The following is a 20,325-nucleotide window of genomic DNA, read 5'->3' on the forward strand; positions in this document are numbered from 1 at the left end:
TTAAAAACAAAGTTATGAAATACTTAACAAAAAGGAAAATACTTCTAGGCTCAAAGTACAAAAAAAATAATAATCAAAATAGTTTGCAAACGTATTTATGAGCATGCTACAAATAGACCTGTCACAAGGACGCTGAGCTTTTAGTACAAAATGTTACATGTACTTCACCAAAATTACCAAAACGCCGTGACCAGGGGAGAAAAGAAGAGGTGAATGGAAGTGTGGCTTCCTGAGACTGCAGCTTTAACATGAGCGCCATTCTGCAACTTTAACATGAGCGCCATTCTGCAGCTTTAACATGAGCGCCATTCTGTGGGCTGCAACAATACTTCTGAGCTCACTGTGAAATAATCATATCAATGAAGTATGAGAACTTCTGTGCCCCATGCCTCCCTTTATGACATAATGGCCCCATTGATTGGATTAGGGTAATCGATCCAATTTAGGCTCCGTTTACATCTGTGTTGGAAGCTCCGTTAGGGGTAAAATGCGAGAAAAATAAATAAATAGATCCGCATGCTGCGCTATTTCTTCCAGGAAAACGCCGGCACCCTCATAGAACCCATTAAAGTCAATGGGTTCCGTAGGGCGCCATTGGTATTCATGATGCAATGGCTCTGACACTTCAGTTTTTTTCGTTCTTCTGTTCCTATGACGGAACCGAGGAACAGAAAAACTTAGCGCAGATGTGAACGAAGCCTTAATATGGACTACTGTTCATTCCACATAAGTCAATATGTCTAAAAACTGTGGTGAATTGATGTTGTTTCTATTATATATAGAAATAAAATGCGTTCCATACTGGAAGAGGTATGCCAAGATAACAGCATACAAATATCTCTCGACCTGTGATTCCATTAGCTCTATTAAACAGGAGCGGTAATTTAAAGGAATACTCCTGGCAAACAGAGCTATGCTATGTGCAGGTCCTGAGGGGGCGGTGCATGACACAGATACAAACAACACCATCTGCACTAGGCATAACACGGTGTATCCGTTTTACCTTGAATGTTCCTTTAAAAAGGGAATTTTTTTTAATATATTATTGTGTTCCAGTAGGAAAGAAGTACAAAGATAATTACAAGCCATCTTAAAACAAGTTTGTCTGTGTTACTTTCTCCTGTCATCAGCGCTATGTGGGAGACAGAAAGTGACAATTGAAAAGGACACCTGGGGCGGTTGTCACTCTATTAGGCCATCTTGGACTGCAGTCACACTGCATTATCTGAGCCAGCCTACAGTACAGATCCACCATATACTATGCATACTGGATATCATCTCTAAGTGGGCCACCCCTCTAGACCATTTTTCAATGGAATTTTGGGTGGTTGTCTCAAAGAGGTTTCACTGTTCGGGTAAGTTCACACGTAGCGTAAATACTGCGAAATCCGCAGCGTAATACAGTAGCAGCAGAGTGGATGAGATTTGAACAAATGTCATCCACACGCTGCGTAAATGAAAAACCGCTCAGAAATTCACCTGCGGTGCAGTTTTTTTTTAATCCGCAGCATGTGAATTGTATTTGCGGAATCGCTGCTTATTTGTTGCATCTTTTCCCCATTGAATTCAATGGGGAGGTAAAATGGCAACAAATAGATGTTGCGATTTTTGCGGTGGAAAAGCTGCGATTCTGCTGCAGAAATCGCAACTTGGAAAAAAAAGAAATCTTATACTTACCCAGAATTCTCTGCTACTTGGTTCAGGCCGGCCTCCTGGGATGCGGTTTCATGTCATGTGACCGCTGCAGCCAATCACAGTCTGCAGCTGTCACATGGGATGAAACGTCATCCCAGGAGGCCGGCCTGCAGAGGGACGTGTCGCCATGTCTACGTAAGTGTCACACTTTTTTTCTTGTTTTATGTGGTTTTCCGCAGCGAACATTTAACTGCACCACAATTTGGTGAGGTTTTTCGGCCGGAATTCCCTGCAGCGTCCAGGGCGGATACGCGGTGTGTTTTTACGCAGCGTATCTGCCTTGTGTGAACATAGCCTTAGGGTGCCTTCGCACAAAGCTCTTTTAGGTAAAACGCTGTATTTTTGTGGCGTTTGTCTTCGGCAAAAAAACGCTGTGGCCAGATGTTATCTGGAAGTCAATAGAGAAATATTAAACGCATGACAAACAGTACTTTTTAACGGTGCCATGTTTTTCTTTTGTCTAGCAATTTTTTACAATGGTGTGGATTTTTTCAGCTAGCTATGTGTAAGGCTATGTTCACACGGAGTATTTTGGGGGAGGAATATCTGCCTCAAAATTCCGTTTGGAACTTTGAGGCAGATTTTCCTCTCCCTGCACGCCGATTTTCGCGGCGATTTTCGCCCGCGGCCATTGAGAGCCGCGGGCATAATACAGCGCGAAATACACTTTCTCTGCCTCCCATTGAAGTCAATGGGAGGTCAGAGGCGGAAGCGCCCGAAGATCGGGCATGTCACTTCTTTTTCCCGCGAGGCAATTTTACTGCTCGCGGGAAAAAGACGCCGACGCCTCCCATTGAAATCAATGGGAGGCGTTCTCGGGCCGTTTTTGACGAGTTTTGCGACGCAGTTTCCACGTCAAAAAACTCTGCAAAATACCCCGTGTGAACATAGCCTAAATGTGTTTTGTGGGGGTTTTTTTATAGCGTTTTTTCAGAAGAAAATCATGTGAGGCTCAGTGAAATCTTTGAATCTACTAATTTGCAACATGGAAAAACGCAAATGGGAAATACACTGTGTAGTTCATACAAGGCGTATTTTTACGCTGCTGAATCAAAAAAACGGCCTGTAAAAATAAACCAGCAGTTTTGCAAGAGCTGGAGAGCCACAGGTTGGAGGTCACTGCTTTAAAGTACTCCAAGGAAAAGCCTCATTTTTAACTATGAATTCATGAGCCTTTAAATTTTTAAAAACTCCAAAAACTATAAAAAAAAAATTGTTTTTAGTTTTTTTTTTATAAAAGAAAAATGATCAATAAACAAATAACATTGTAGCTTCCCCAATTACTTTTCAGCAGCACTAGCAGCAAAAACTACTTCTTTCCAAGGTAACGAGGGGGAGTGTATCTGTAAGGCAATGATACAAACCATGTACACACATAATGGCCCACCGAGGACTAAATCTGTGCAAAAATATAAAACTGCTTAGTGGGAAAAAAAAATAAAAAAAATAAATAAAAAAAATCACATGAAGCAACAATCTATAAAACAGCACAAGTTGAAACGATCGTCATAGGTCAGGACCTATACAAACAGGGACATTACAGAAACCTTAAAAATGTTAAAAAGAACTTTTCTTTCACCAAAATGAAGCCATTTTGGAATATGAGAGTAAATACACAGGGTTATATTTTCAGTCCATCCTTATACTTCCTGTAAAGCTGCCCATAGACAAGATTAAAGTCGGCCGAAATGGTAGACTTTGCCCAACTATTGGTAGCACAACTAACTCGTCTGCCGAAAATGTGATCGGCCAGGTAGGAAAATATTCACCGAAACTGCAAGTGATCGGCCAATCCTTTGCGCTGTCCCCAGGGAGCGAGTATTTTTTTTAAAAACTGACTCCCTGATTGGCCAGTTTACTCAATCAGATCGCTGGTGGGATTATTTGTACGAACGATCCCATGGACAATTGATCGGCCACATTCTGGCCGGTCAAAGTCCTATGTGTACGGCCAGCTTTAATTTCTGGCAAGGAATAACACATACTGAAAATACTGGTGGGGAAAATGGTCTTAACGAAGGGTCATATGGGATTAATGTCAGTGTGACCATACGTGAAATTAAGCGGTCTAAAAAAAGTTATATGGCGGGTCTCATGTACTAAAGGGTATGTCCACTTTTGCAACCAATTTTTCTATTGCTCCGACCCATCTAAAAAAAAATGAAGTAAATAGTTTTGACTAAAAATATCATAAGTTTTTTTTGTATACAACTTCAATGTAAACCTTTGTGCCTCCATATTTACAGTCTGATCCTGCAGTCCTGTGTTAAAGAGGCTCTGTCACCAGATTTTGCAACCCCTCTCTGCTATTGCAGCAGATCGGCACTGCAATGTAGATAAGAGTAACGTTTTTATTTTTAAAAAACGAGCATTTTATGTTATGACCATTTTTGTATTTATGCAAATGAGGCTTGCAAAAGTCCAAGTGGGTGTGTTTAAAAGTAAAAGTACAAGTGGGCGTGTATTATGTGCGTACATCGGGGCGTGTTTACTACTTTTACTAGCTGGGCTTTCTGACGAGAAGTATCATCCACTTCTCTTCAGAACGCCCAGCTTCTGGCAGATCACGCTGTGTCGTCACTCACAGGTCCTGCATCGTGTCAGACGAGCGAGGACACATCGGCACCAGAGGCTACAGATGATTCTGCAGCAGCATCGGCGTTTGCAGGTAAATCGATGTAGCTACTTACCTGCAAACGCTGATGCTGCTGCAGAATCAACTGTAGCCTCTGGTGCCGATGTGGTCGACACGATGCAGGACCTGTGAGTGACGTCACAGATCTGCACTGCCAGAAGCTGGGCGTTCTGAAGAGAAGTGGATGATACTTCTCATCAGAACGCCCAGCTAGTAAAAGTAGTAAAAACGCCCCGATGTACGCACATAATACACGCCCACTTGTACTTTTACTTTTCAACACGCCCAGTTGTACTTTTGCAAGCCTCATTTGCATAAATACAAAAATGGCCATAACTTGGCCAAAAATGCTCGTTTTTTAAAAATAAAAACGTTACTGTAATCTACATTGCAGCGCCGATCTGCTGCAATAGCAGATAGGGGTTGCTAAATCTGGTGACAGAGCCTCTTTAAGCTGGCCATACACATGAAATAACGGCTATTTCTCCTGACTCCACCATAAATATGCACATGCATGGGAATAATTCGCTGTCAGACACCTCGTAGCTTATCTCCAGTAGGAACAAAGGATCCAATACGCCTGGTACCTCTTTCCCCAGACAACTGCCGTCGTGGGAGAATCGGGAGGCCCCCATACATAGAAGATTGTAGGACGATCCCGCCAAAATCAGTGGGTTCAGACTTGTCTCTTATGTGCATGGCAGGCTTTACCCAGATGGATGAGGGGGTGCAGATGGTACAAAGTAATACATGACTGTAGGATCAGACTACACACAGGGTTTGTTTGCAGTCTGTAACCATGGAGACATAGGATCTGTAGACCGAAAACGGTTGAATACTTATAAAACAAGACTATTTGTAAAGTTGTCATTTTTTTTAAATTTACAAACATTGGAGCAAGTAAAACAATACAGCCCGACGCCCATGGCGACCAATCATGTTCCAGCTAATTTTTCCAGTGCGATTAAAAAAAAAAATAATAATAATAATAATAATCTAAAATCGGTTGCTATGGTAACAGCTCTACTTTTTATCTGCATGAGGTTTTATACATTAGAAGGCTCGGTGAATATGGGTGTCATACGGGTGCAGCGATTGTGTGAAATTAACCAATCCTCCCAAAATGCTGCTTACAACGCACGTATATAGTAACATACATACTATAATTACCCCCTGAACCAACTAAAGGGGATATTTTCTGATAAACCATCTACAGTAATGGCCTCCAACCTGTGGCGGAACTACAACTCATAGCATGCCGTGACAACTGCGGGTTGTTAGGGTATGCTGGGAGTTAGATTTCTAAAATAACCACAGGTTAGCGACCACTGATCTTACATCAGGCCATCATTAATAGAAGAAGTAGGCAGTAATTATGATGTACAACATCTCAAGACATCCTATACTATGTACCCACTAAATCTACTAACCCGTGAACCCGTTCCTAAAAATCCAGCGTGAAGCAATGAACGCACCATCCGCCTCCTATACAGCGGGCAAACAATCCAATATAACAATAGCGTTCATGTTATACAGAGTTAAACAGATACAATAATCTAGACCTGTTGCTCCCTGTCCATTGCACTATGCCAATAGGGGTAAGGGCAAATGGGAGTGCAAAAGCTGGTGACCAAGACGTAAAGATGGAGATCCAATTTGGAGCCACTTTACAGAATATGTTAGAAAATCACAAATCCGTAATAGAACAGTAATTGTTGGACACATAGTAGGGAATTAGTTCATAATATACTCTGAAAAGTAATGTCTCAAAGGTAGACCAATAACCAAGACCAGAGGGAAGTAACGCCATCTGTACGGTCACATGAGATACGAGAAACAGATTACTAGGCAAAAGAGAACAACATGAATGGGATAAGAAATCAGTGTACGAGGTAATAATACGGAGTCAACCCATAGAGCAGTACTGCGGACAGTACAAAGTGTCACTTCACACATTGGGCCACCAGGGGGCCACAGCGAACAAGCAGTTGCACTATGATTAACCGTTGAAAACTTGGTTTCCAATGCTGTACATATATACAAGTGAATTATTCTTTTTTTGTATGATTTGCATACAACTTTGTTTTCTCACCATGCGCTGAACACTAGACATCAACATCTGAAAAGATAGTCGCCCAGATGTCGTACCAAGATTCAACAAGTTAAACATATTTTATATCTCCATAAATTGTGTAAATAGTAACCCCTCTCCAGCCTTGAGATCAAACATTAAAACTTTCCATGAAACAGTTAAAAACGTACAGATGAAACATAAAATGATGTAATAACATACAAGGTATAGTGCAATAGATAGAACAGACACAAAGTATCAAATTCCCTTTGATAAACATGCAGGTCGGGGTTATAGACAGTCTGAACTCAACATGTGATATATGTTAGGCGTGACACCTATAGCTCTTCCATCACCTATAGGATGCAGTCAATTTGTACAAAGGGCCAATACTCACTACAAAACCCAGCAGTCAAATAAGAATGACACCTATTAGTTTACTCAAAAGATATGTAATTAATAAGCATTCTTAAAGGAATTGTCCATTTCCAAATGACATACTAGGCCACACATCACCATCCCCCGAATCGTCTGGTCCCAGTGCATGCCCTAAAAGGGGCACAGAACAGTAAACTTTAAGAAGTGTCACATATGAACGCCTATTATTGTAGCAGAATATTTGCCAAATGTTTTTAATAAATGTAATTATTGCCAAGTTGAAAGCTCTAAGCCAAAAACTCTTCCACTCGTGTCCCCATGACAAAACTTCCTGTCCATATCCTTGCCATAGGATCACTGATGATTTGAACAACAGCAATTATACGTGTATTTAAATAGACATTGATGCAGATGGAGGTTTGAATCCACACAATGTTTCTATGACATAGTTGAACTGCCAAAGCACAGGACAGGAAGTGTTATCAGGGGGATACCGGATCTCAGGCCTCGCTGTAACTCCAAGCTGTTGATGAACTTTTTTCACATCTTTGTACACTAAGGGTCTTTTGTATAACACTTCTGGAAGTTCTCCTTTACGAGGATTGAAAACTAGACAATTCACCTTTAGAGGGTTGTCCAGACTACAAAATGACTGACACCAAGGTAATAAATGTAATTTAAAGGGGTTGTCCAGGCACGGACAACTGATGACCTGTCCACAGGATAGGTCATCAGTATATGATCGTGGGGGTCCGAGACCTGGACCCTGCACCAATCAGCTGCTCCGGCTGCCTCCGGGCACCAGATGTTATGCAGGGTATGTATTATTCGGAGCCGGAAGCAGATTGCTCCGACTACTGCATAGCGGCCGTGTTGCAGAACAGCACTTGAATAGGAGAAGGACCGCAGCTCGGCCGCTATTCTGTAACCTGAGGCATCTGCTTCCGGCATGGACAACCGGTGCCCGTAGGTAGCCGAAGTAGCTGATCGGTGCGGGGTCCGGGTGTCGGACCCACCACCGATCATATACCGATGACTTATCCTGTGGATAGGTCACCAGTTGTCCGTGCCTGGACAACCCCTTTAAGAATAGCCATGTTACCTAAACCAAAAGGTTACATCCCTAAATGGAAGGGGGCAACGCCCGATGCCAACCAGAGTGCAAACTGTAAACACAGACTTGATAGTAAAGGAATTTTTAGATTGTCCAGACATTACATAGAAAAATGAAAACACATTATGATATACCAAGCAGTGAAAGCCAGGATCGGACACCCTGCGATACCAAACGTGCTTTATACCTGTACAGCCTACATTGCTGACCGCAAATGTGTACATCATATACGGCAAACCCAAGAAATTCAAAAACGCTTGACAAAAAAAATTGCAAAAACAATGGCGGTCTGCTCGGAATCACACACATATGCAGATACGCTTATTGCCACAATAATAGGATTTATTTTCCTATGTAAAAAGCTGGTAACGAAGATTCTTAGAAACTTGCATCGAGTGGAACTGCAAAGGGGATGTGAGACAGTAAAATCAAGCAAACGTATGAAGTTCGTATCTTGTGTGTCCAGTCACTGGTGCTTAAAGGTAAAAGGTGAAATTTGACTTTTGTTCAGTCCCTCAAACTGGCGTAGACATGGAGACCAGCATGCCTAGCGGGGGCGCACCGCTTCTTGGTTGATCTGAGGTGGTTATTCTGTTTAATTTGCCAACTTCTGTCTGCCAGGTAGGCACCTTCTTGGTCGTCATGTGCCGCCGGGCGTGCTTGGTCAGGTGATCACTGCGCATGAACCGGCGGTCACACACGGGGCAAGCGAACTTCTTCTCCCCTGTATGTGTTCTACGGTGCCGGGAAAGTTCATCTGATCTGGCAAATTTTTTATCACATCCCTCCCAGTTACAGCTGAAAGGTTTTTCACCTGAAAGATAAAGGCATCATTTAGGTAACAATTCGGCATACGGTTGTCCCAGAAAACAATTTTATGACAGGACATTAGACAAGTCATAAATGTGAGATTGGAGGGGGATCCAGCAGCAATGACACCCCCTCCCTAACCCGATTAGGTCTTCCGTTTCAATAGAGACGTGGCCACACCTGCTTCACTGAAATTAATGGGATTTCCAGAAACCCCACTGTACCACCCTATGCCTCCAATTCCTTACATAGGCACCATGGGGGAAATGTACTAACTTTTCTAAGCCAGTTACATGGCGTTAAAGTTGCAAACGGCACAAAAGTAGATTTTTGTGCCGTTTCCGCAACTCATGGCACTTCTCCTAAAAGTGGGCGGAGCCACCCACGGCCCGACAAATTAATTACAATTTACTCCAGAGAGTGGCGTAGATTATAGCTAGCGTAGATTTGACTCTGGTGCATGGGCAGCCAGAGATGTGCCTAATTTATTAAGAGGCGTGCACCGCTTAATATATTAGGGGCATCCAACTACAGCAATCTGTATATTTAGTCTTATTAATTCTCCACAACAGAGTTTTTCTGTCAGGTTCCATATTAATCCGACAGAAAAAAACACGTGTCATGATTCAGGGGAGAATAGCTCTGTAATATGCAACATACAGTGGCACAAGGAGTGCCTTCTGCTTCGTAGTATGCGGTGTTCCTCCAAACTATGATAACTACCCTACTTTTCATGATACCGATTCAGAGGTTGTCACAGCCCCACCATTATTTAGGGGCGTAGCTATGGGGGGACAGGCGAGGCATGTGACCCGGGCGCAACTAAGAGGGAAGGTGGGTGGGGCGCCAGGGTCGCACCGTCCATGACGGTGGCCTGCTTCTTTTCTGAGAGGGCGGCGGCGCCACTGAAACCAGCCGCCGCCACCCCCTCCTGCACTATAGGCAATGAATAGCCGTATACGTTCCATGCCCGGCCATTCAGCACCTTTTATTAACTGAAGCGGCGCGATTCCTTCTTTGCGCCTCTTGCGTTGTTGAAAGGCGCTGATTGGCAGGGCAAGCAGCGCAATGACACTTGCGTCTATGAAAGGTGCTGATTGGCAGGGCAGAATTACTTGCCCTGTCAATCAACGTCTTTCAATGAAGCAAGCGGCACAATAAAGTCATCGCGCCGCTTGCGTTGTCCAACCCCAGCAGACCTGCTCAAAAGGAGAGCAGGTCTGCATTGCCACCGGACAGAGCGGAAACGGGATTAAGGTGAGTATGTAAAGCTTTTTTTTTTATCCTAATAAAAATGTGATTGACTATCTACAGGGGGGGGGGCTATATGTGGAGCACTATAGGGGGAGTAATATGTGAGGCACTATATACAGGGGGAGGGGTAAATGTGGAGCACTATAGGGGAAGCTATATTTGAGGCACAATATACAGGGGTGGGCTATGTGTGGAGCACTATTTATAGGGGGAGATATATACAGGGCACTATCTACAGGGGTGGGCTATATGTTGGACACTATATACAGGGGTGGGCTATGTCTACAGGGGGGCTATATATGGAGCACTATAGGGGGAGCTATATGTGAGGCAATATATACAGGGGTGGGCTATATGTGGAGCACTACTTATAGGGGGGAGATATATGTAGGGCACCATCTACAGGGGTGGTCTATATAGGGGTGGGCTACATGTGGGGCACTATCTACAAGGGGGGCTACATGTAGGGCACTATCTACAGGGGTGGCTCTATGTGGGACACTATCTACGGGGGGAATTATGTAGGGCACTATCTACAGGGGCTCTATGGGGGGCACTGTGTGTGTGTGGGACCCCGTGTATGGTGCTTTTATAATTAGAGGTGCAGTGTATGGTGCTATTATAATCAGGGACAGTGTATGGTGCTATTATAATTAGAGGTGCAGTGTATGGCGCTATTATATTTAAGGGCACAGTGTCTGGCACCATGAGAACTTTATCTCTGTTTATAGGTGCAGAAATTTTTGAAAAGTAAGAGGCTGAAGACATCTGAGATGCAAACTGCAGAAATGGACTGTGGCCGGGAGAAGTCATCAGTGGTCTGGACCAAATGGAGAAGAAAAGAGAAAAAGAACAACTAGAATCGGAGATCGTCACCTGTGAGTCACTTAATGTAAATGTTCCGCCAAACTGAATTTTTGCCCCGGGTGCTGGAGAACATAGCTACGCCTTTGCGTTATTAGTACCACTGAATGGTACAGTAAAATTCCCCGAATTCTGGAACCTTATAGTACAGAATTCCTGCCTATCCAGCATGTAAAAAGAATTTCCCAATTCCAGATGAATAGGAAATTGTCCAATAGTCTGTAAGTTTCAGAATTAAACCTGGATCTCCAGGAGTCTAGAGACTGCCAAGGATCATATTAAAAGGGGTATTTCCATCGCAGACATTTAATGCATATCCACAGGTTATGCACAAATGACTGATTGGTTGGGTTCCAGCTCTGGGACCCTCATCTTTTGGAAGAATGGGGGTTTACGGAAAGAGTTGAGTCAGAGGACATACATATATGTCACAAGTAAATGAAGACACATTATGGTTCTTGGCATATTCATGAAGAAAATGTGTGGCTCACCTGTGTGGGTTCGAAGGTGTGCTTTGAGATGTGAACTTTTAAAGTAAGTCTTTTTACAGCCAGTGAAATTGCACACATAGTTGCGTCTTCGGGAGAAGTCCACTTGTGGAGGGCTGCATTGGCCCGACGTTATGAATACAGGGGCTGGGGCGAGAGGAAGTAACTTTGTGCTGCCGACAGTCATTAGAGTCTGAGGACATTGTGGAGGTGGCTGTGCAACAGGTGCTTGTGGAAGGACAAACATAACGGTCCCCTGAGACATAGGTGTGCCCATCAGGACTGGCTGTGAGAGCTGTGTGGTTTGGGGTAGGATTGGCTTGACGGTATTGCACACTGGCTGCGAAGAAGGATTAATGAAAGCGGAAAGGACACCGGCTTGTGCAGCGACTGGAATCATCTGGCAAAGAACAGGGGGGCTCGAAACGGGAACAGAGGCCAAGGGGTTGGTCTCAATTAAGTGTTCATTTTCATATTTCACTTGCTTGTCTACTTGGCTGAACGTTTCTTTATTTGGACAGGGTAAACCAGTCTGAATGGAGAGGTACAATGGTGAGAAGCTTTGTGACCCATCCACATGGGCATTTGTCTCTTTGGTGATTTTGGAATGTTTGACTTCACACCTCTTATGGGACAAGTCTTCAACCGCTGGTGCATTTATTCTCACGAGAGGTTGGGAAACGTGGTGAAAGGCAGAGGTGTCGGCCGTGTGACGGATGACACTTGTGACCATTGCCCTGCAAGACTGAGGCCTAGAAGAAACCTCCAACTCTCGAGAAGACGGCAGGCTATGGATCCCTGAAGTAAACGGCTTGGACACAGCTGAAGAGGACACCAAACAATGAGAACTGCTGGACATTACAGTCACCGGTTTGGAATAAGTCACTTGGGAGACAGCGGGGAGTGTAGTGCACGGTTCAGCAAATTCTGGACTGTGTGGAGGGGTCATGCACTGAAAAATAAATTCATAAGGAGGTCAGGTCATATTTTTGAAAACTTTTGAATTGTAACCTCATTACAAATACAATTCTATTACTGGTGCTAATATAGGAGGACCAAGTATTCAAGGGAGTTCAGCTACAATTAATGCAGATAATTCTGGAATGGACAAAAGTCTTTTGGAGCCAGTTACACCCCTGAGGAAAAAACTTGAAATTTTTAGCGGCCACAGGAATAACTTCCATAGACATCAACATAAATCAACAGAAGATGACCATGCATATTACATTAACATTGGTCGAACCCGCTGATTATCTAATGAGTATGGGGGTGTCCCAACTCTTTCACGACTGTGGGAGGAAGGATCGGGAATGTTGGATTTCAATATGCCCGATCCTTTGTTCCCAAGGGAGATAAGTCACTGCAGAGGTGTCTGGGAGAGCTTTACTCCCCTCTTCCCATTGAGCATAAATGCACATTCGGGCAAACCAACCGTACATGTATAAGCCGGTCAGCGGTGTGGTCAGGAGAAATAGCGGTTGGCTGAACAAGAATTCGGGCGGCCGCTATGTAAATCATTTGGCCACCTTTAGGCCAAGATCACACACATTTGTTATGCAGTTTTTGGCTCCGTTTTTTTTAGCCAAACACAGGAGTGAACTCTTTTCTTTATACCTTAACTTCATTTTAGATCCACATCTCATTTTAACTAAAAAAAAAAAAAAATGAACCAAAAACTGCATCAAAACTGTATGTGTGTGATCCTCGCCTTAGGTTCTGGTAGCTATTTCCTAGGCACAATGGGGAATATATCAAAAGAGGGGATGGCGGCGCTCCTCCGAGACTATTATGAGGTGGTGAAGTGTAGATAGCCGGCTGCCACCCACTGCAGTCCCTTGGTGCTAAATCCTTGGTACCTGGGACAAGGTGAGAGTCAGAAGGTGAAGAGAAAAAATGCAGTGTAATTACGGGTATCGGCGCCAGGCTGAAGAGGATCAGGAACGGAGTCAAGTGCATAGGATCTAGGAGATCCTGACGAAGGGACCAGTCCGGTCCAGAAACGCGTCGTCTTCTCAATAAAAGATCTCCTAGATCCTATGCACTTGACTCCGTTCCTGATCCTCTTCAGCCTGACGCCGATACCCGTAATTACACTGCATTTTTTCTCTTCACCTTCTGACGGCTCATTCAAGGTACTGATGCCAGGCAGCAAGAGGGACTGGAGGGGACCCGGTGGGGAGAAGCAGAGCGGAGGGGTATGTATTTTTTTTTTGTTATTTTATGTGATGGGGAAAGAATGAGTTTTGGGAATGATGATGTCATTGCTTCTTCTTCCTGTGAATCCTTTAGTGGGCTGGAGCTGGCCCACAAAGACGGTCTGTTGCATTCTTACATCCCTATTTAAAGTGATGGTGGTGCGGTTCCCATCCCTATTTCTACAGAATAAGGCGCGGTCGTCACACCACAATTGTGGCGCACAGCCAGCGGAGATATGTGACACATTTATTTAAAGACTGGTGTATGAAATGGAAGTCTTATCAAATCTGCCCCATTGACTTTCTAGGTCCTGGGATTTTTCCAGCCCTAAAATAATTGCATTACTGTTATATGTGAAGCACCAAACCCAAGACTATATGACAGGCCATTAAACATGGTCAAAATAATAAAGGGCTCTGCAAGCAAGAAAAACGGACCACAGGCGTCGAACATCTCAATTATATAATGCTCCTGGGTTTTAACTCTTCAGGGAAGTTACTATAGCGAAGACTTTCCATAAACAATAGCATCTGCCAACTCTAATGATGTGAAAAGCGAAGAACCAGATTTACCTGAAAGGCCTGGTCGCTGCTCATTACTGCTGATGTTCCACACAAACTTTCTCGTCCAGTGGTCCCCAGCTAGGGGACCCCAGATGTGCCTCGTAAGAGGAGCCCCAGTTTATGACCGTCAGCATGCCCTAATATTATTAAAACTTTGCTTCTTAAAGAAATTCAGTAATAACTCTAAAACTGTTGCTCAGGTTCCTTTTGTCTAATATTACGTTTTTTAGGGGACATCTGCACAAATAGATACAGTACATACGTAGAAGCACCCACAGTAGGTGTCACGTTCTTACCAGGGTGGATAAAGAGTGAAAATCCTTGGACATGGATAGGGACGATTCACACTGCATGATGAAATCAGAGGAGTCGGAGGCTGGGGTCAACGGCCGCATCTTGAGCAGGTCGCCTTTCTGGCTGCGTTGACCCCAGGAACTCATACAGACCAGAGCCTCGACAGCTTCAAAGTCATTCTGCTCCAAAGTGCTGCATGACGACCTTTCACTGTCATGTCTCTTCCTTTCCAGTATGGACTCACAGATGTCCATGAAGTCAACCTACGGAGAAGAACATCACACTAGATTATAGCACACGCCCAAGGATACATAGAAGAGGGACAATACTCTACAATGGAGCTGGTGGCTCTACAAACCATTGCTGAGCCCATACAAACTTCCACAAGCCTAAACAACGGTTGGGTGACCAAGTATGTATGGGCTCAGCAATATGTTGGATGACATTATTATTATTATTGGAATGTATGGATGACACGTATGTTATTATATATAAGCACAGTTGATATTCATCCTCGTAAAAGTAAATGTGCATATATAATTAGTTTATTGGCGTAAATGAGTATTTTCATATAGCTATAAATCATTTATTACATGACATCACCCAAGTCACCCGGTACACCCACACTGGTGATAAAAACACCCATTTAATGTGCTGTAAAGTTGCTGCATGTAACTATGGAATGATCATACATGTCAGATGTGATCTTATATCTATGTATTTATCCATTCATTTATCGAATATCTATCTGTCTATCTAAGATGTATCCGTCTCACATGTATTGGTCTAAGATCTATCTGTCTATCCATCTAATATGTATCAATCTAATATCTGTCTATCCATCTAATATCTGTCTATCCATCTAATATCGGTCTATCCATCTAATATCGGTCTATCCATCTAATATGTATCCATCTAATATCTGTCTATCCATCTAATATGTATCCATCTAATATCTGTCTATCCATCTAATATCTGTCTATCCATCTAATATGTACACATCTAATATCTGTCTATCCATCTAATATCTGTCTATCCATCTAATATGTACACATCTAATATCTGTCTATCCATCTAATATGTACACATCTAATATCTGTCTATCCATCTAATATGTATCCATCTAATATGTACACATCTAATATCTGTCTATCCATCTAATATGCATCCGTCTAATATCTGTCTATCCATCTAATATCTGTCTATCCGTCTAATATGTACACATCTAATATCGGTCTATCCATCTAATATCTGTCTATCCATCTAATATCTGTCTATCCATCTAATATCTGTCTATCCATCTAATATCTGTCTATCCATCTAATATCTGTCTATCCATCTAATATCTGTCTATCCATCTAATATCTGTCTATCCATCTAATATCGGTCTATCCATCTAATATCTGTCTATCCATCTAATATCTGTCTATCCATCTAATATGTATCCATCTAATATCTGTCTATCCGTCTAATATGTACACATCTAATATCGGTCTATCCATCTAATATGTACCCATCTAATATCTGTCTATCCATCTAATATCTGTCTATCCATCGAATATCGGTCTATCCATCGAATATCGGTCTATCCATCGAATATCGGTCTATCCATCAAATATGTACACATCTAATATCTGTCTATCCATCTAATATCTGTCTATCCATCTAATATCGGTCTATCCATCAAATATGTACACATCTAATATCGGTCTATCCATCTAATATCGGTCTATCCATCTAATATCGGTCTATCCATCTAATATCGGTCTATCCATCTAATATCGGTCTATCCATCTAATATCGGTCTATCCATCTAATATGTATCCATCTAATATCTGTCTATCCAGCTAATATCTGTCTATCCATCTAATATCTGTCTATCCATCTAATATCTGTCTATCCATCAAATATGTACACATCTAATATCTGTCTATCCATCTAATATCTGTCTATCCATCTAATATCGGTCTATCCATCTAATATCGGTCTATCCATCTAATATCGGTCTATCCATCTAATATCGGTCTATCCATCTAATATCGGTCTATCCATCTAATATCGGTCTATCCATCTAATATCGGTCTATCCATCTAATATCGGTCTATCCATCTAATATGTATCCATCTAATATCGGTCTATCCATCTAATATGTACACATCTAATATCGGTCTATCCATCTAATATGTACCCATCTAATATCTGTCTATCCATCTAATATCTGTCTATCCATCGAATATCGGTCTATCCATCGAATATCGGTCTATCCATCGAATATCGGTCTATCCATCAAATATGTACACATCTAATATCTGTCTATCCATCTAATATCTGTCTATCCATCTAATATCGGTCTATCCATCAAATATGTACACATCTAATATCTGTCTATCCATCTAATATCTGTCTATCCATCTAATATCTGTCTATCCATCTAATATCGGTCTATCCATCTAATATCGGTCTATCCATCTAATATCGGTCTATCCATCTAATATCGGTCTATCCATCTAATATGTATCCATCTAATATCGGTCTATCCATCTAATATCGGTCTATCCATCTAATATCGGTCTATCCATCTAATATGTATCCATCTAATATCTGTCTATCCATCTAATATGCATCCATCTAATATGTATCCATCTAATATCTGTCTATCCATCTAATCTGTCTATCCATCTAATATGTATCCATCTAATATCTGTCTATCCATCTAATATGTATCCATCTAATATCTGTCTATCCATGTAATATGTATCCATCTAATATCTGTGTATCGATCTAATATGTATCCGTCTAATATCGGTCTATCCATCTAATATCGGTCTATCCATCTAATATGCATCGATCTAATATCTGTCTATTCATCGAATATGTATCAAGTCTAATAAGTATGAAGTCTAATATCGGTCTATCCAATATGTATCCATCTAATATCTATCCATCTAACATGTATCCGTTTAATATCTATCCCTCTATCCATCTAATATCTTTCCGTCTAATATGTATCTATCCACCTATCTAATATGTATCCATCTAGTATATACCCATTTAATATCTATCTGTCTAATATGTATCCATCCATCTAATAAGTATCTGTCTAATATCTATCTGTCCATCCAATTTTATCTGTCTAAAATCTATCCATCCATCATCTGTTTATCTATAGTATATATAATATTGCCATATACTATATAATATTATTAAGATTCTGGAAATAAATGAATAAATGATGAAAACCTAAACCATGCCACATACAATGTGTTTATTTTGTAAGTTGAAGGTAGAAAAGAAAGAAAAAAGTGCTCAGTGCTGCCTCTTATGTTCGCACTTCCCCACGTCCTCAGATAACCTGCATCAACATGGCGTTCCCAGATACAAGCCGCTCACATCAGACGGTGATTCCAGGCTGGAGACCGCTTATCATAGCCAATGATTCACTGAGCACAGTATTAACCAGAACACCTGTAAGAGGCTCGGCCGTCTACCCCAGACAGGAAAAAGGGTTGTGCGGTATTTTTTATATCAGCGTTTGTGTAGAGATCAACAGTAAAAGTCGATTATTCTGCATCACAATTGTCTGTATAATCCACAGCGGTGATCTGCAAAATGTACATCTCCGGCTGTTGTCAATTTACAACTCTCAGCATGCTCGGTCCAACACAGGCTGTCAGGGCATGCTGAGAGTTGTGGTTGTACAGCAGCACAAAAGAACATAAAAGCGTTAGCTGATAAGCTTGCAATCTATAGTAATAAAGAAGTCAATCAATGGAATAAGAATATATTTTCATAAATATATATATATATATATATATATATATATATATATATATATTTACTGGCCATTATACTGATGTAGCAGAGTTGAATTAGATCTGCGTAGTCTGCAATTTAGGTAAACCACAGATCACACATCACAAAATCACAATGTTTCAGGTCAACAGACAAACTGAACTCTGCTACATCTGCACATTTAGATGATCTAAGCTGTTAACACAGATGGGGGTTGCAAAAGGAGGGGGAGGGGAGTAAAGAAAACTGATTTTCAACTGCTATGGTCATTTCCTGCGCTGTCATGAACAATCACCTCCCAGACTACAGTAGTCATCACTCTAATATACTGTAGTCCAAACACAGCTCACAATGGGTTAACCTTAAAGGAGCATGCCCCAATTTATGTTGTCATTTTTACAATCTACGGCCATTGTTATATGCACTATGCAAAGATCAAACTGCAAAGCATTAGTGCCAGCAACCTGTAACTGTTGCAGAATTACAACTTCCAGCATGCCTTGACAGCGGCAGGCTGGGAGTTGTAGTTTCACAACAGCTGGGCAGCCACAGGTTGCCGATCACTGGAGTACACATGGCATTGTGGATGGAAAAGTGGAAACTGAACGGATCAAGAAGAGTACTGACGATCACCGATCACTGGCCCGAAGAGCTGACGATCAAATGATTAACAGGAGACGTGCGGCTATGAAAACAGTTGCTATAGACCACAACCGGCACTTTTTACAACAGGTTGGTTGTGTCAGATTCCTTATTCTGCTGATATAGTTGTTTTCCACTTTCTTGGAGGAGGGGGATGGGGGGAGAAGGGGAAGTGGCTTATCACAGACAATAAGAAGTAAAACAACATTGCCTCACCCAAGACAAGTGGGCAACAAATCCTAAACTCCGCCCATTTCCAACCAAACCCTCCCCCAAGTGGGCGGAGCCTTGGAGTCCAAATATAGATTTCCAATACGTCATCCATTAAAATAGCCATGTGAGGAGGGCAGGACGGGCGATGCAGGGGAGGACCAGGAAATGATGTGGGTGTGAAGAAGGCGGCAGGGGGCCGGGTTATCCGTTCAAAATCCAGCCAAAAAAACGAAAACCCGGCAGGGGCGTTTGTCAACCCCCCCCCCCCCTCCTAGAGCATCCTGTGGAATGCAAGGGGTTAATCGCTAGCTACATCCAAGTCCATAGAAAAGTCTAAGAAAATGATAGGAAAATATCTCCTATGCCCCATAATAACACCGGTACATCCCATGTATCTATTATGTGACGAGCTGGTCATAATATTGTTATTACAGATCAAGCAAAAGTACAAAGATAATATAATAGCAACATAATACAACAAATAGCAGCTACAGGTATCCAAGACAATGACAGCTGCCCCCCAGCTTCTGCCACTGCCCCCAATATGCCAGGGAATGCTATATACAACACATACAGGCAGATACCCTGACATTTATATCCATGACTACAGATCTGTGCTCAGTTGCTCCTCTGGTCAGGACATGTCTGGACAAATCTGATCCCCCTCCCAACCATTGTCCATCTATAATCAGGGTACATGATACACACACACACATATAAGATGCACTACTTACAGCTGTAGATTGCTGCTGCTTGTCTGCTGTGTTCACATTCAGCATGGTGAATGGCTGATACAATGTAACAAAGGATGGAGAGGTGCTAGCAGCAGGTCCTGGTGCCGCTGCCTGAGCCAGGGCTGCTCATCAGCAATAACAAGCTTCGCCTTCTTTGCATTGGGGATGTCATGTTGCATGGGAGGGCCGGCTCCGGCGTGCAGCGCACATACACAGCCACCAGGGGGCGGGGAAGGCAAGCTGAGGACATAGCTCTCACGGCACCTAGAGCCGTTGGCCAATCAGAGTGCGGTTTCGGGTGCTTTCCAGCCAATAGCAAAGCTGCCGGGGAGCGTGATCAGCTCGTGTAGAGTGCATGCTGCTCAGGGCTGAGTGTGCGGGGTGAGAGAACTGGAAAGTAGGGGAAAGGTCGTGCGGCTGAGGGGGCGGGGCCGGAACGGAGACCGCGGTTGACACACACGTACCCGCCCAGCTCCAGCCTGCATAGAACTAGTGGTGTGTACGTTACCTCCCCGGGGCAATAGTCTGCAATGAATAGTTTACGAAAATAGTTGATGAGGAATGCGTGACCCGGTCAACCAT

At 42.6% G+C, this 20,325-nt stretch overlaps 1 protein-coding gene across 1 annotated transcript; it reads right to left on the bottom strand.

The window, feature by feature from the left end:
• Positions 1-7,959: 7,959 nt before the first annotated feature.
• Positions 7,960-20,100, bottom strand: KLF11 (KLF transcription factor 11). Its single transcript, XM_075861113.1, is given in 6 exon segments — positions 7,960-8,707; positions 11,313-12,261; positions 14,365-14,625; positions 19,744-19,833; positions 19,835-19,888; positions 19,890-20,100. Coding segments are annotated over 6 exon segments (1,686 nt in total). The 5' UTR covers positions 19,923-20,100; the 3' UTR covers positions 7,960-8,408.
• Between the last annotated feature and the right edge of the window lie 225 nt (positions 20,101-20,325).

The sequence above is a fragment of the Rhinoderma darwinii genome, chromosome 4 (genome assembly GCF_050947455.1).
Source record: "Rhinoderma darwinii isolate aRhiDar2 chromosome 4, aRhiDar2.hap1, whole genome shotgun sequence".
NCBI classification, from domain to species: domain Eukaryota; kingdom Metazoa; phylum Chordata; class Amphibia; order Anura; family Rhinodermatidae; genus Rhinoderma; species Rhinoderma darwinii.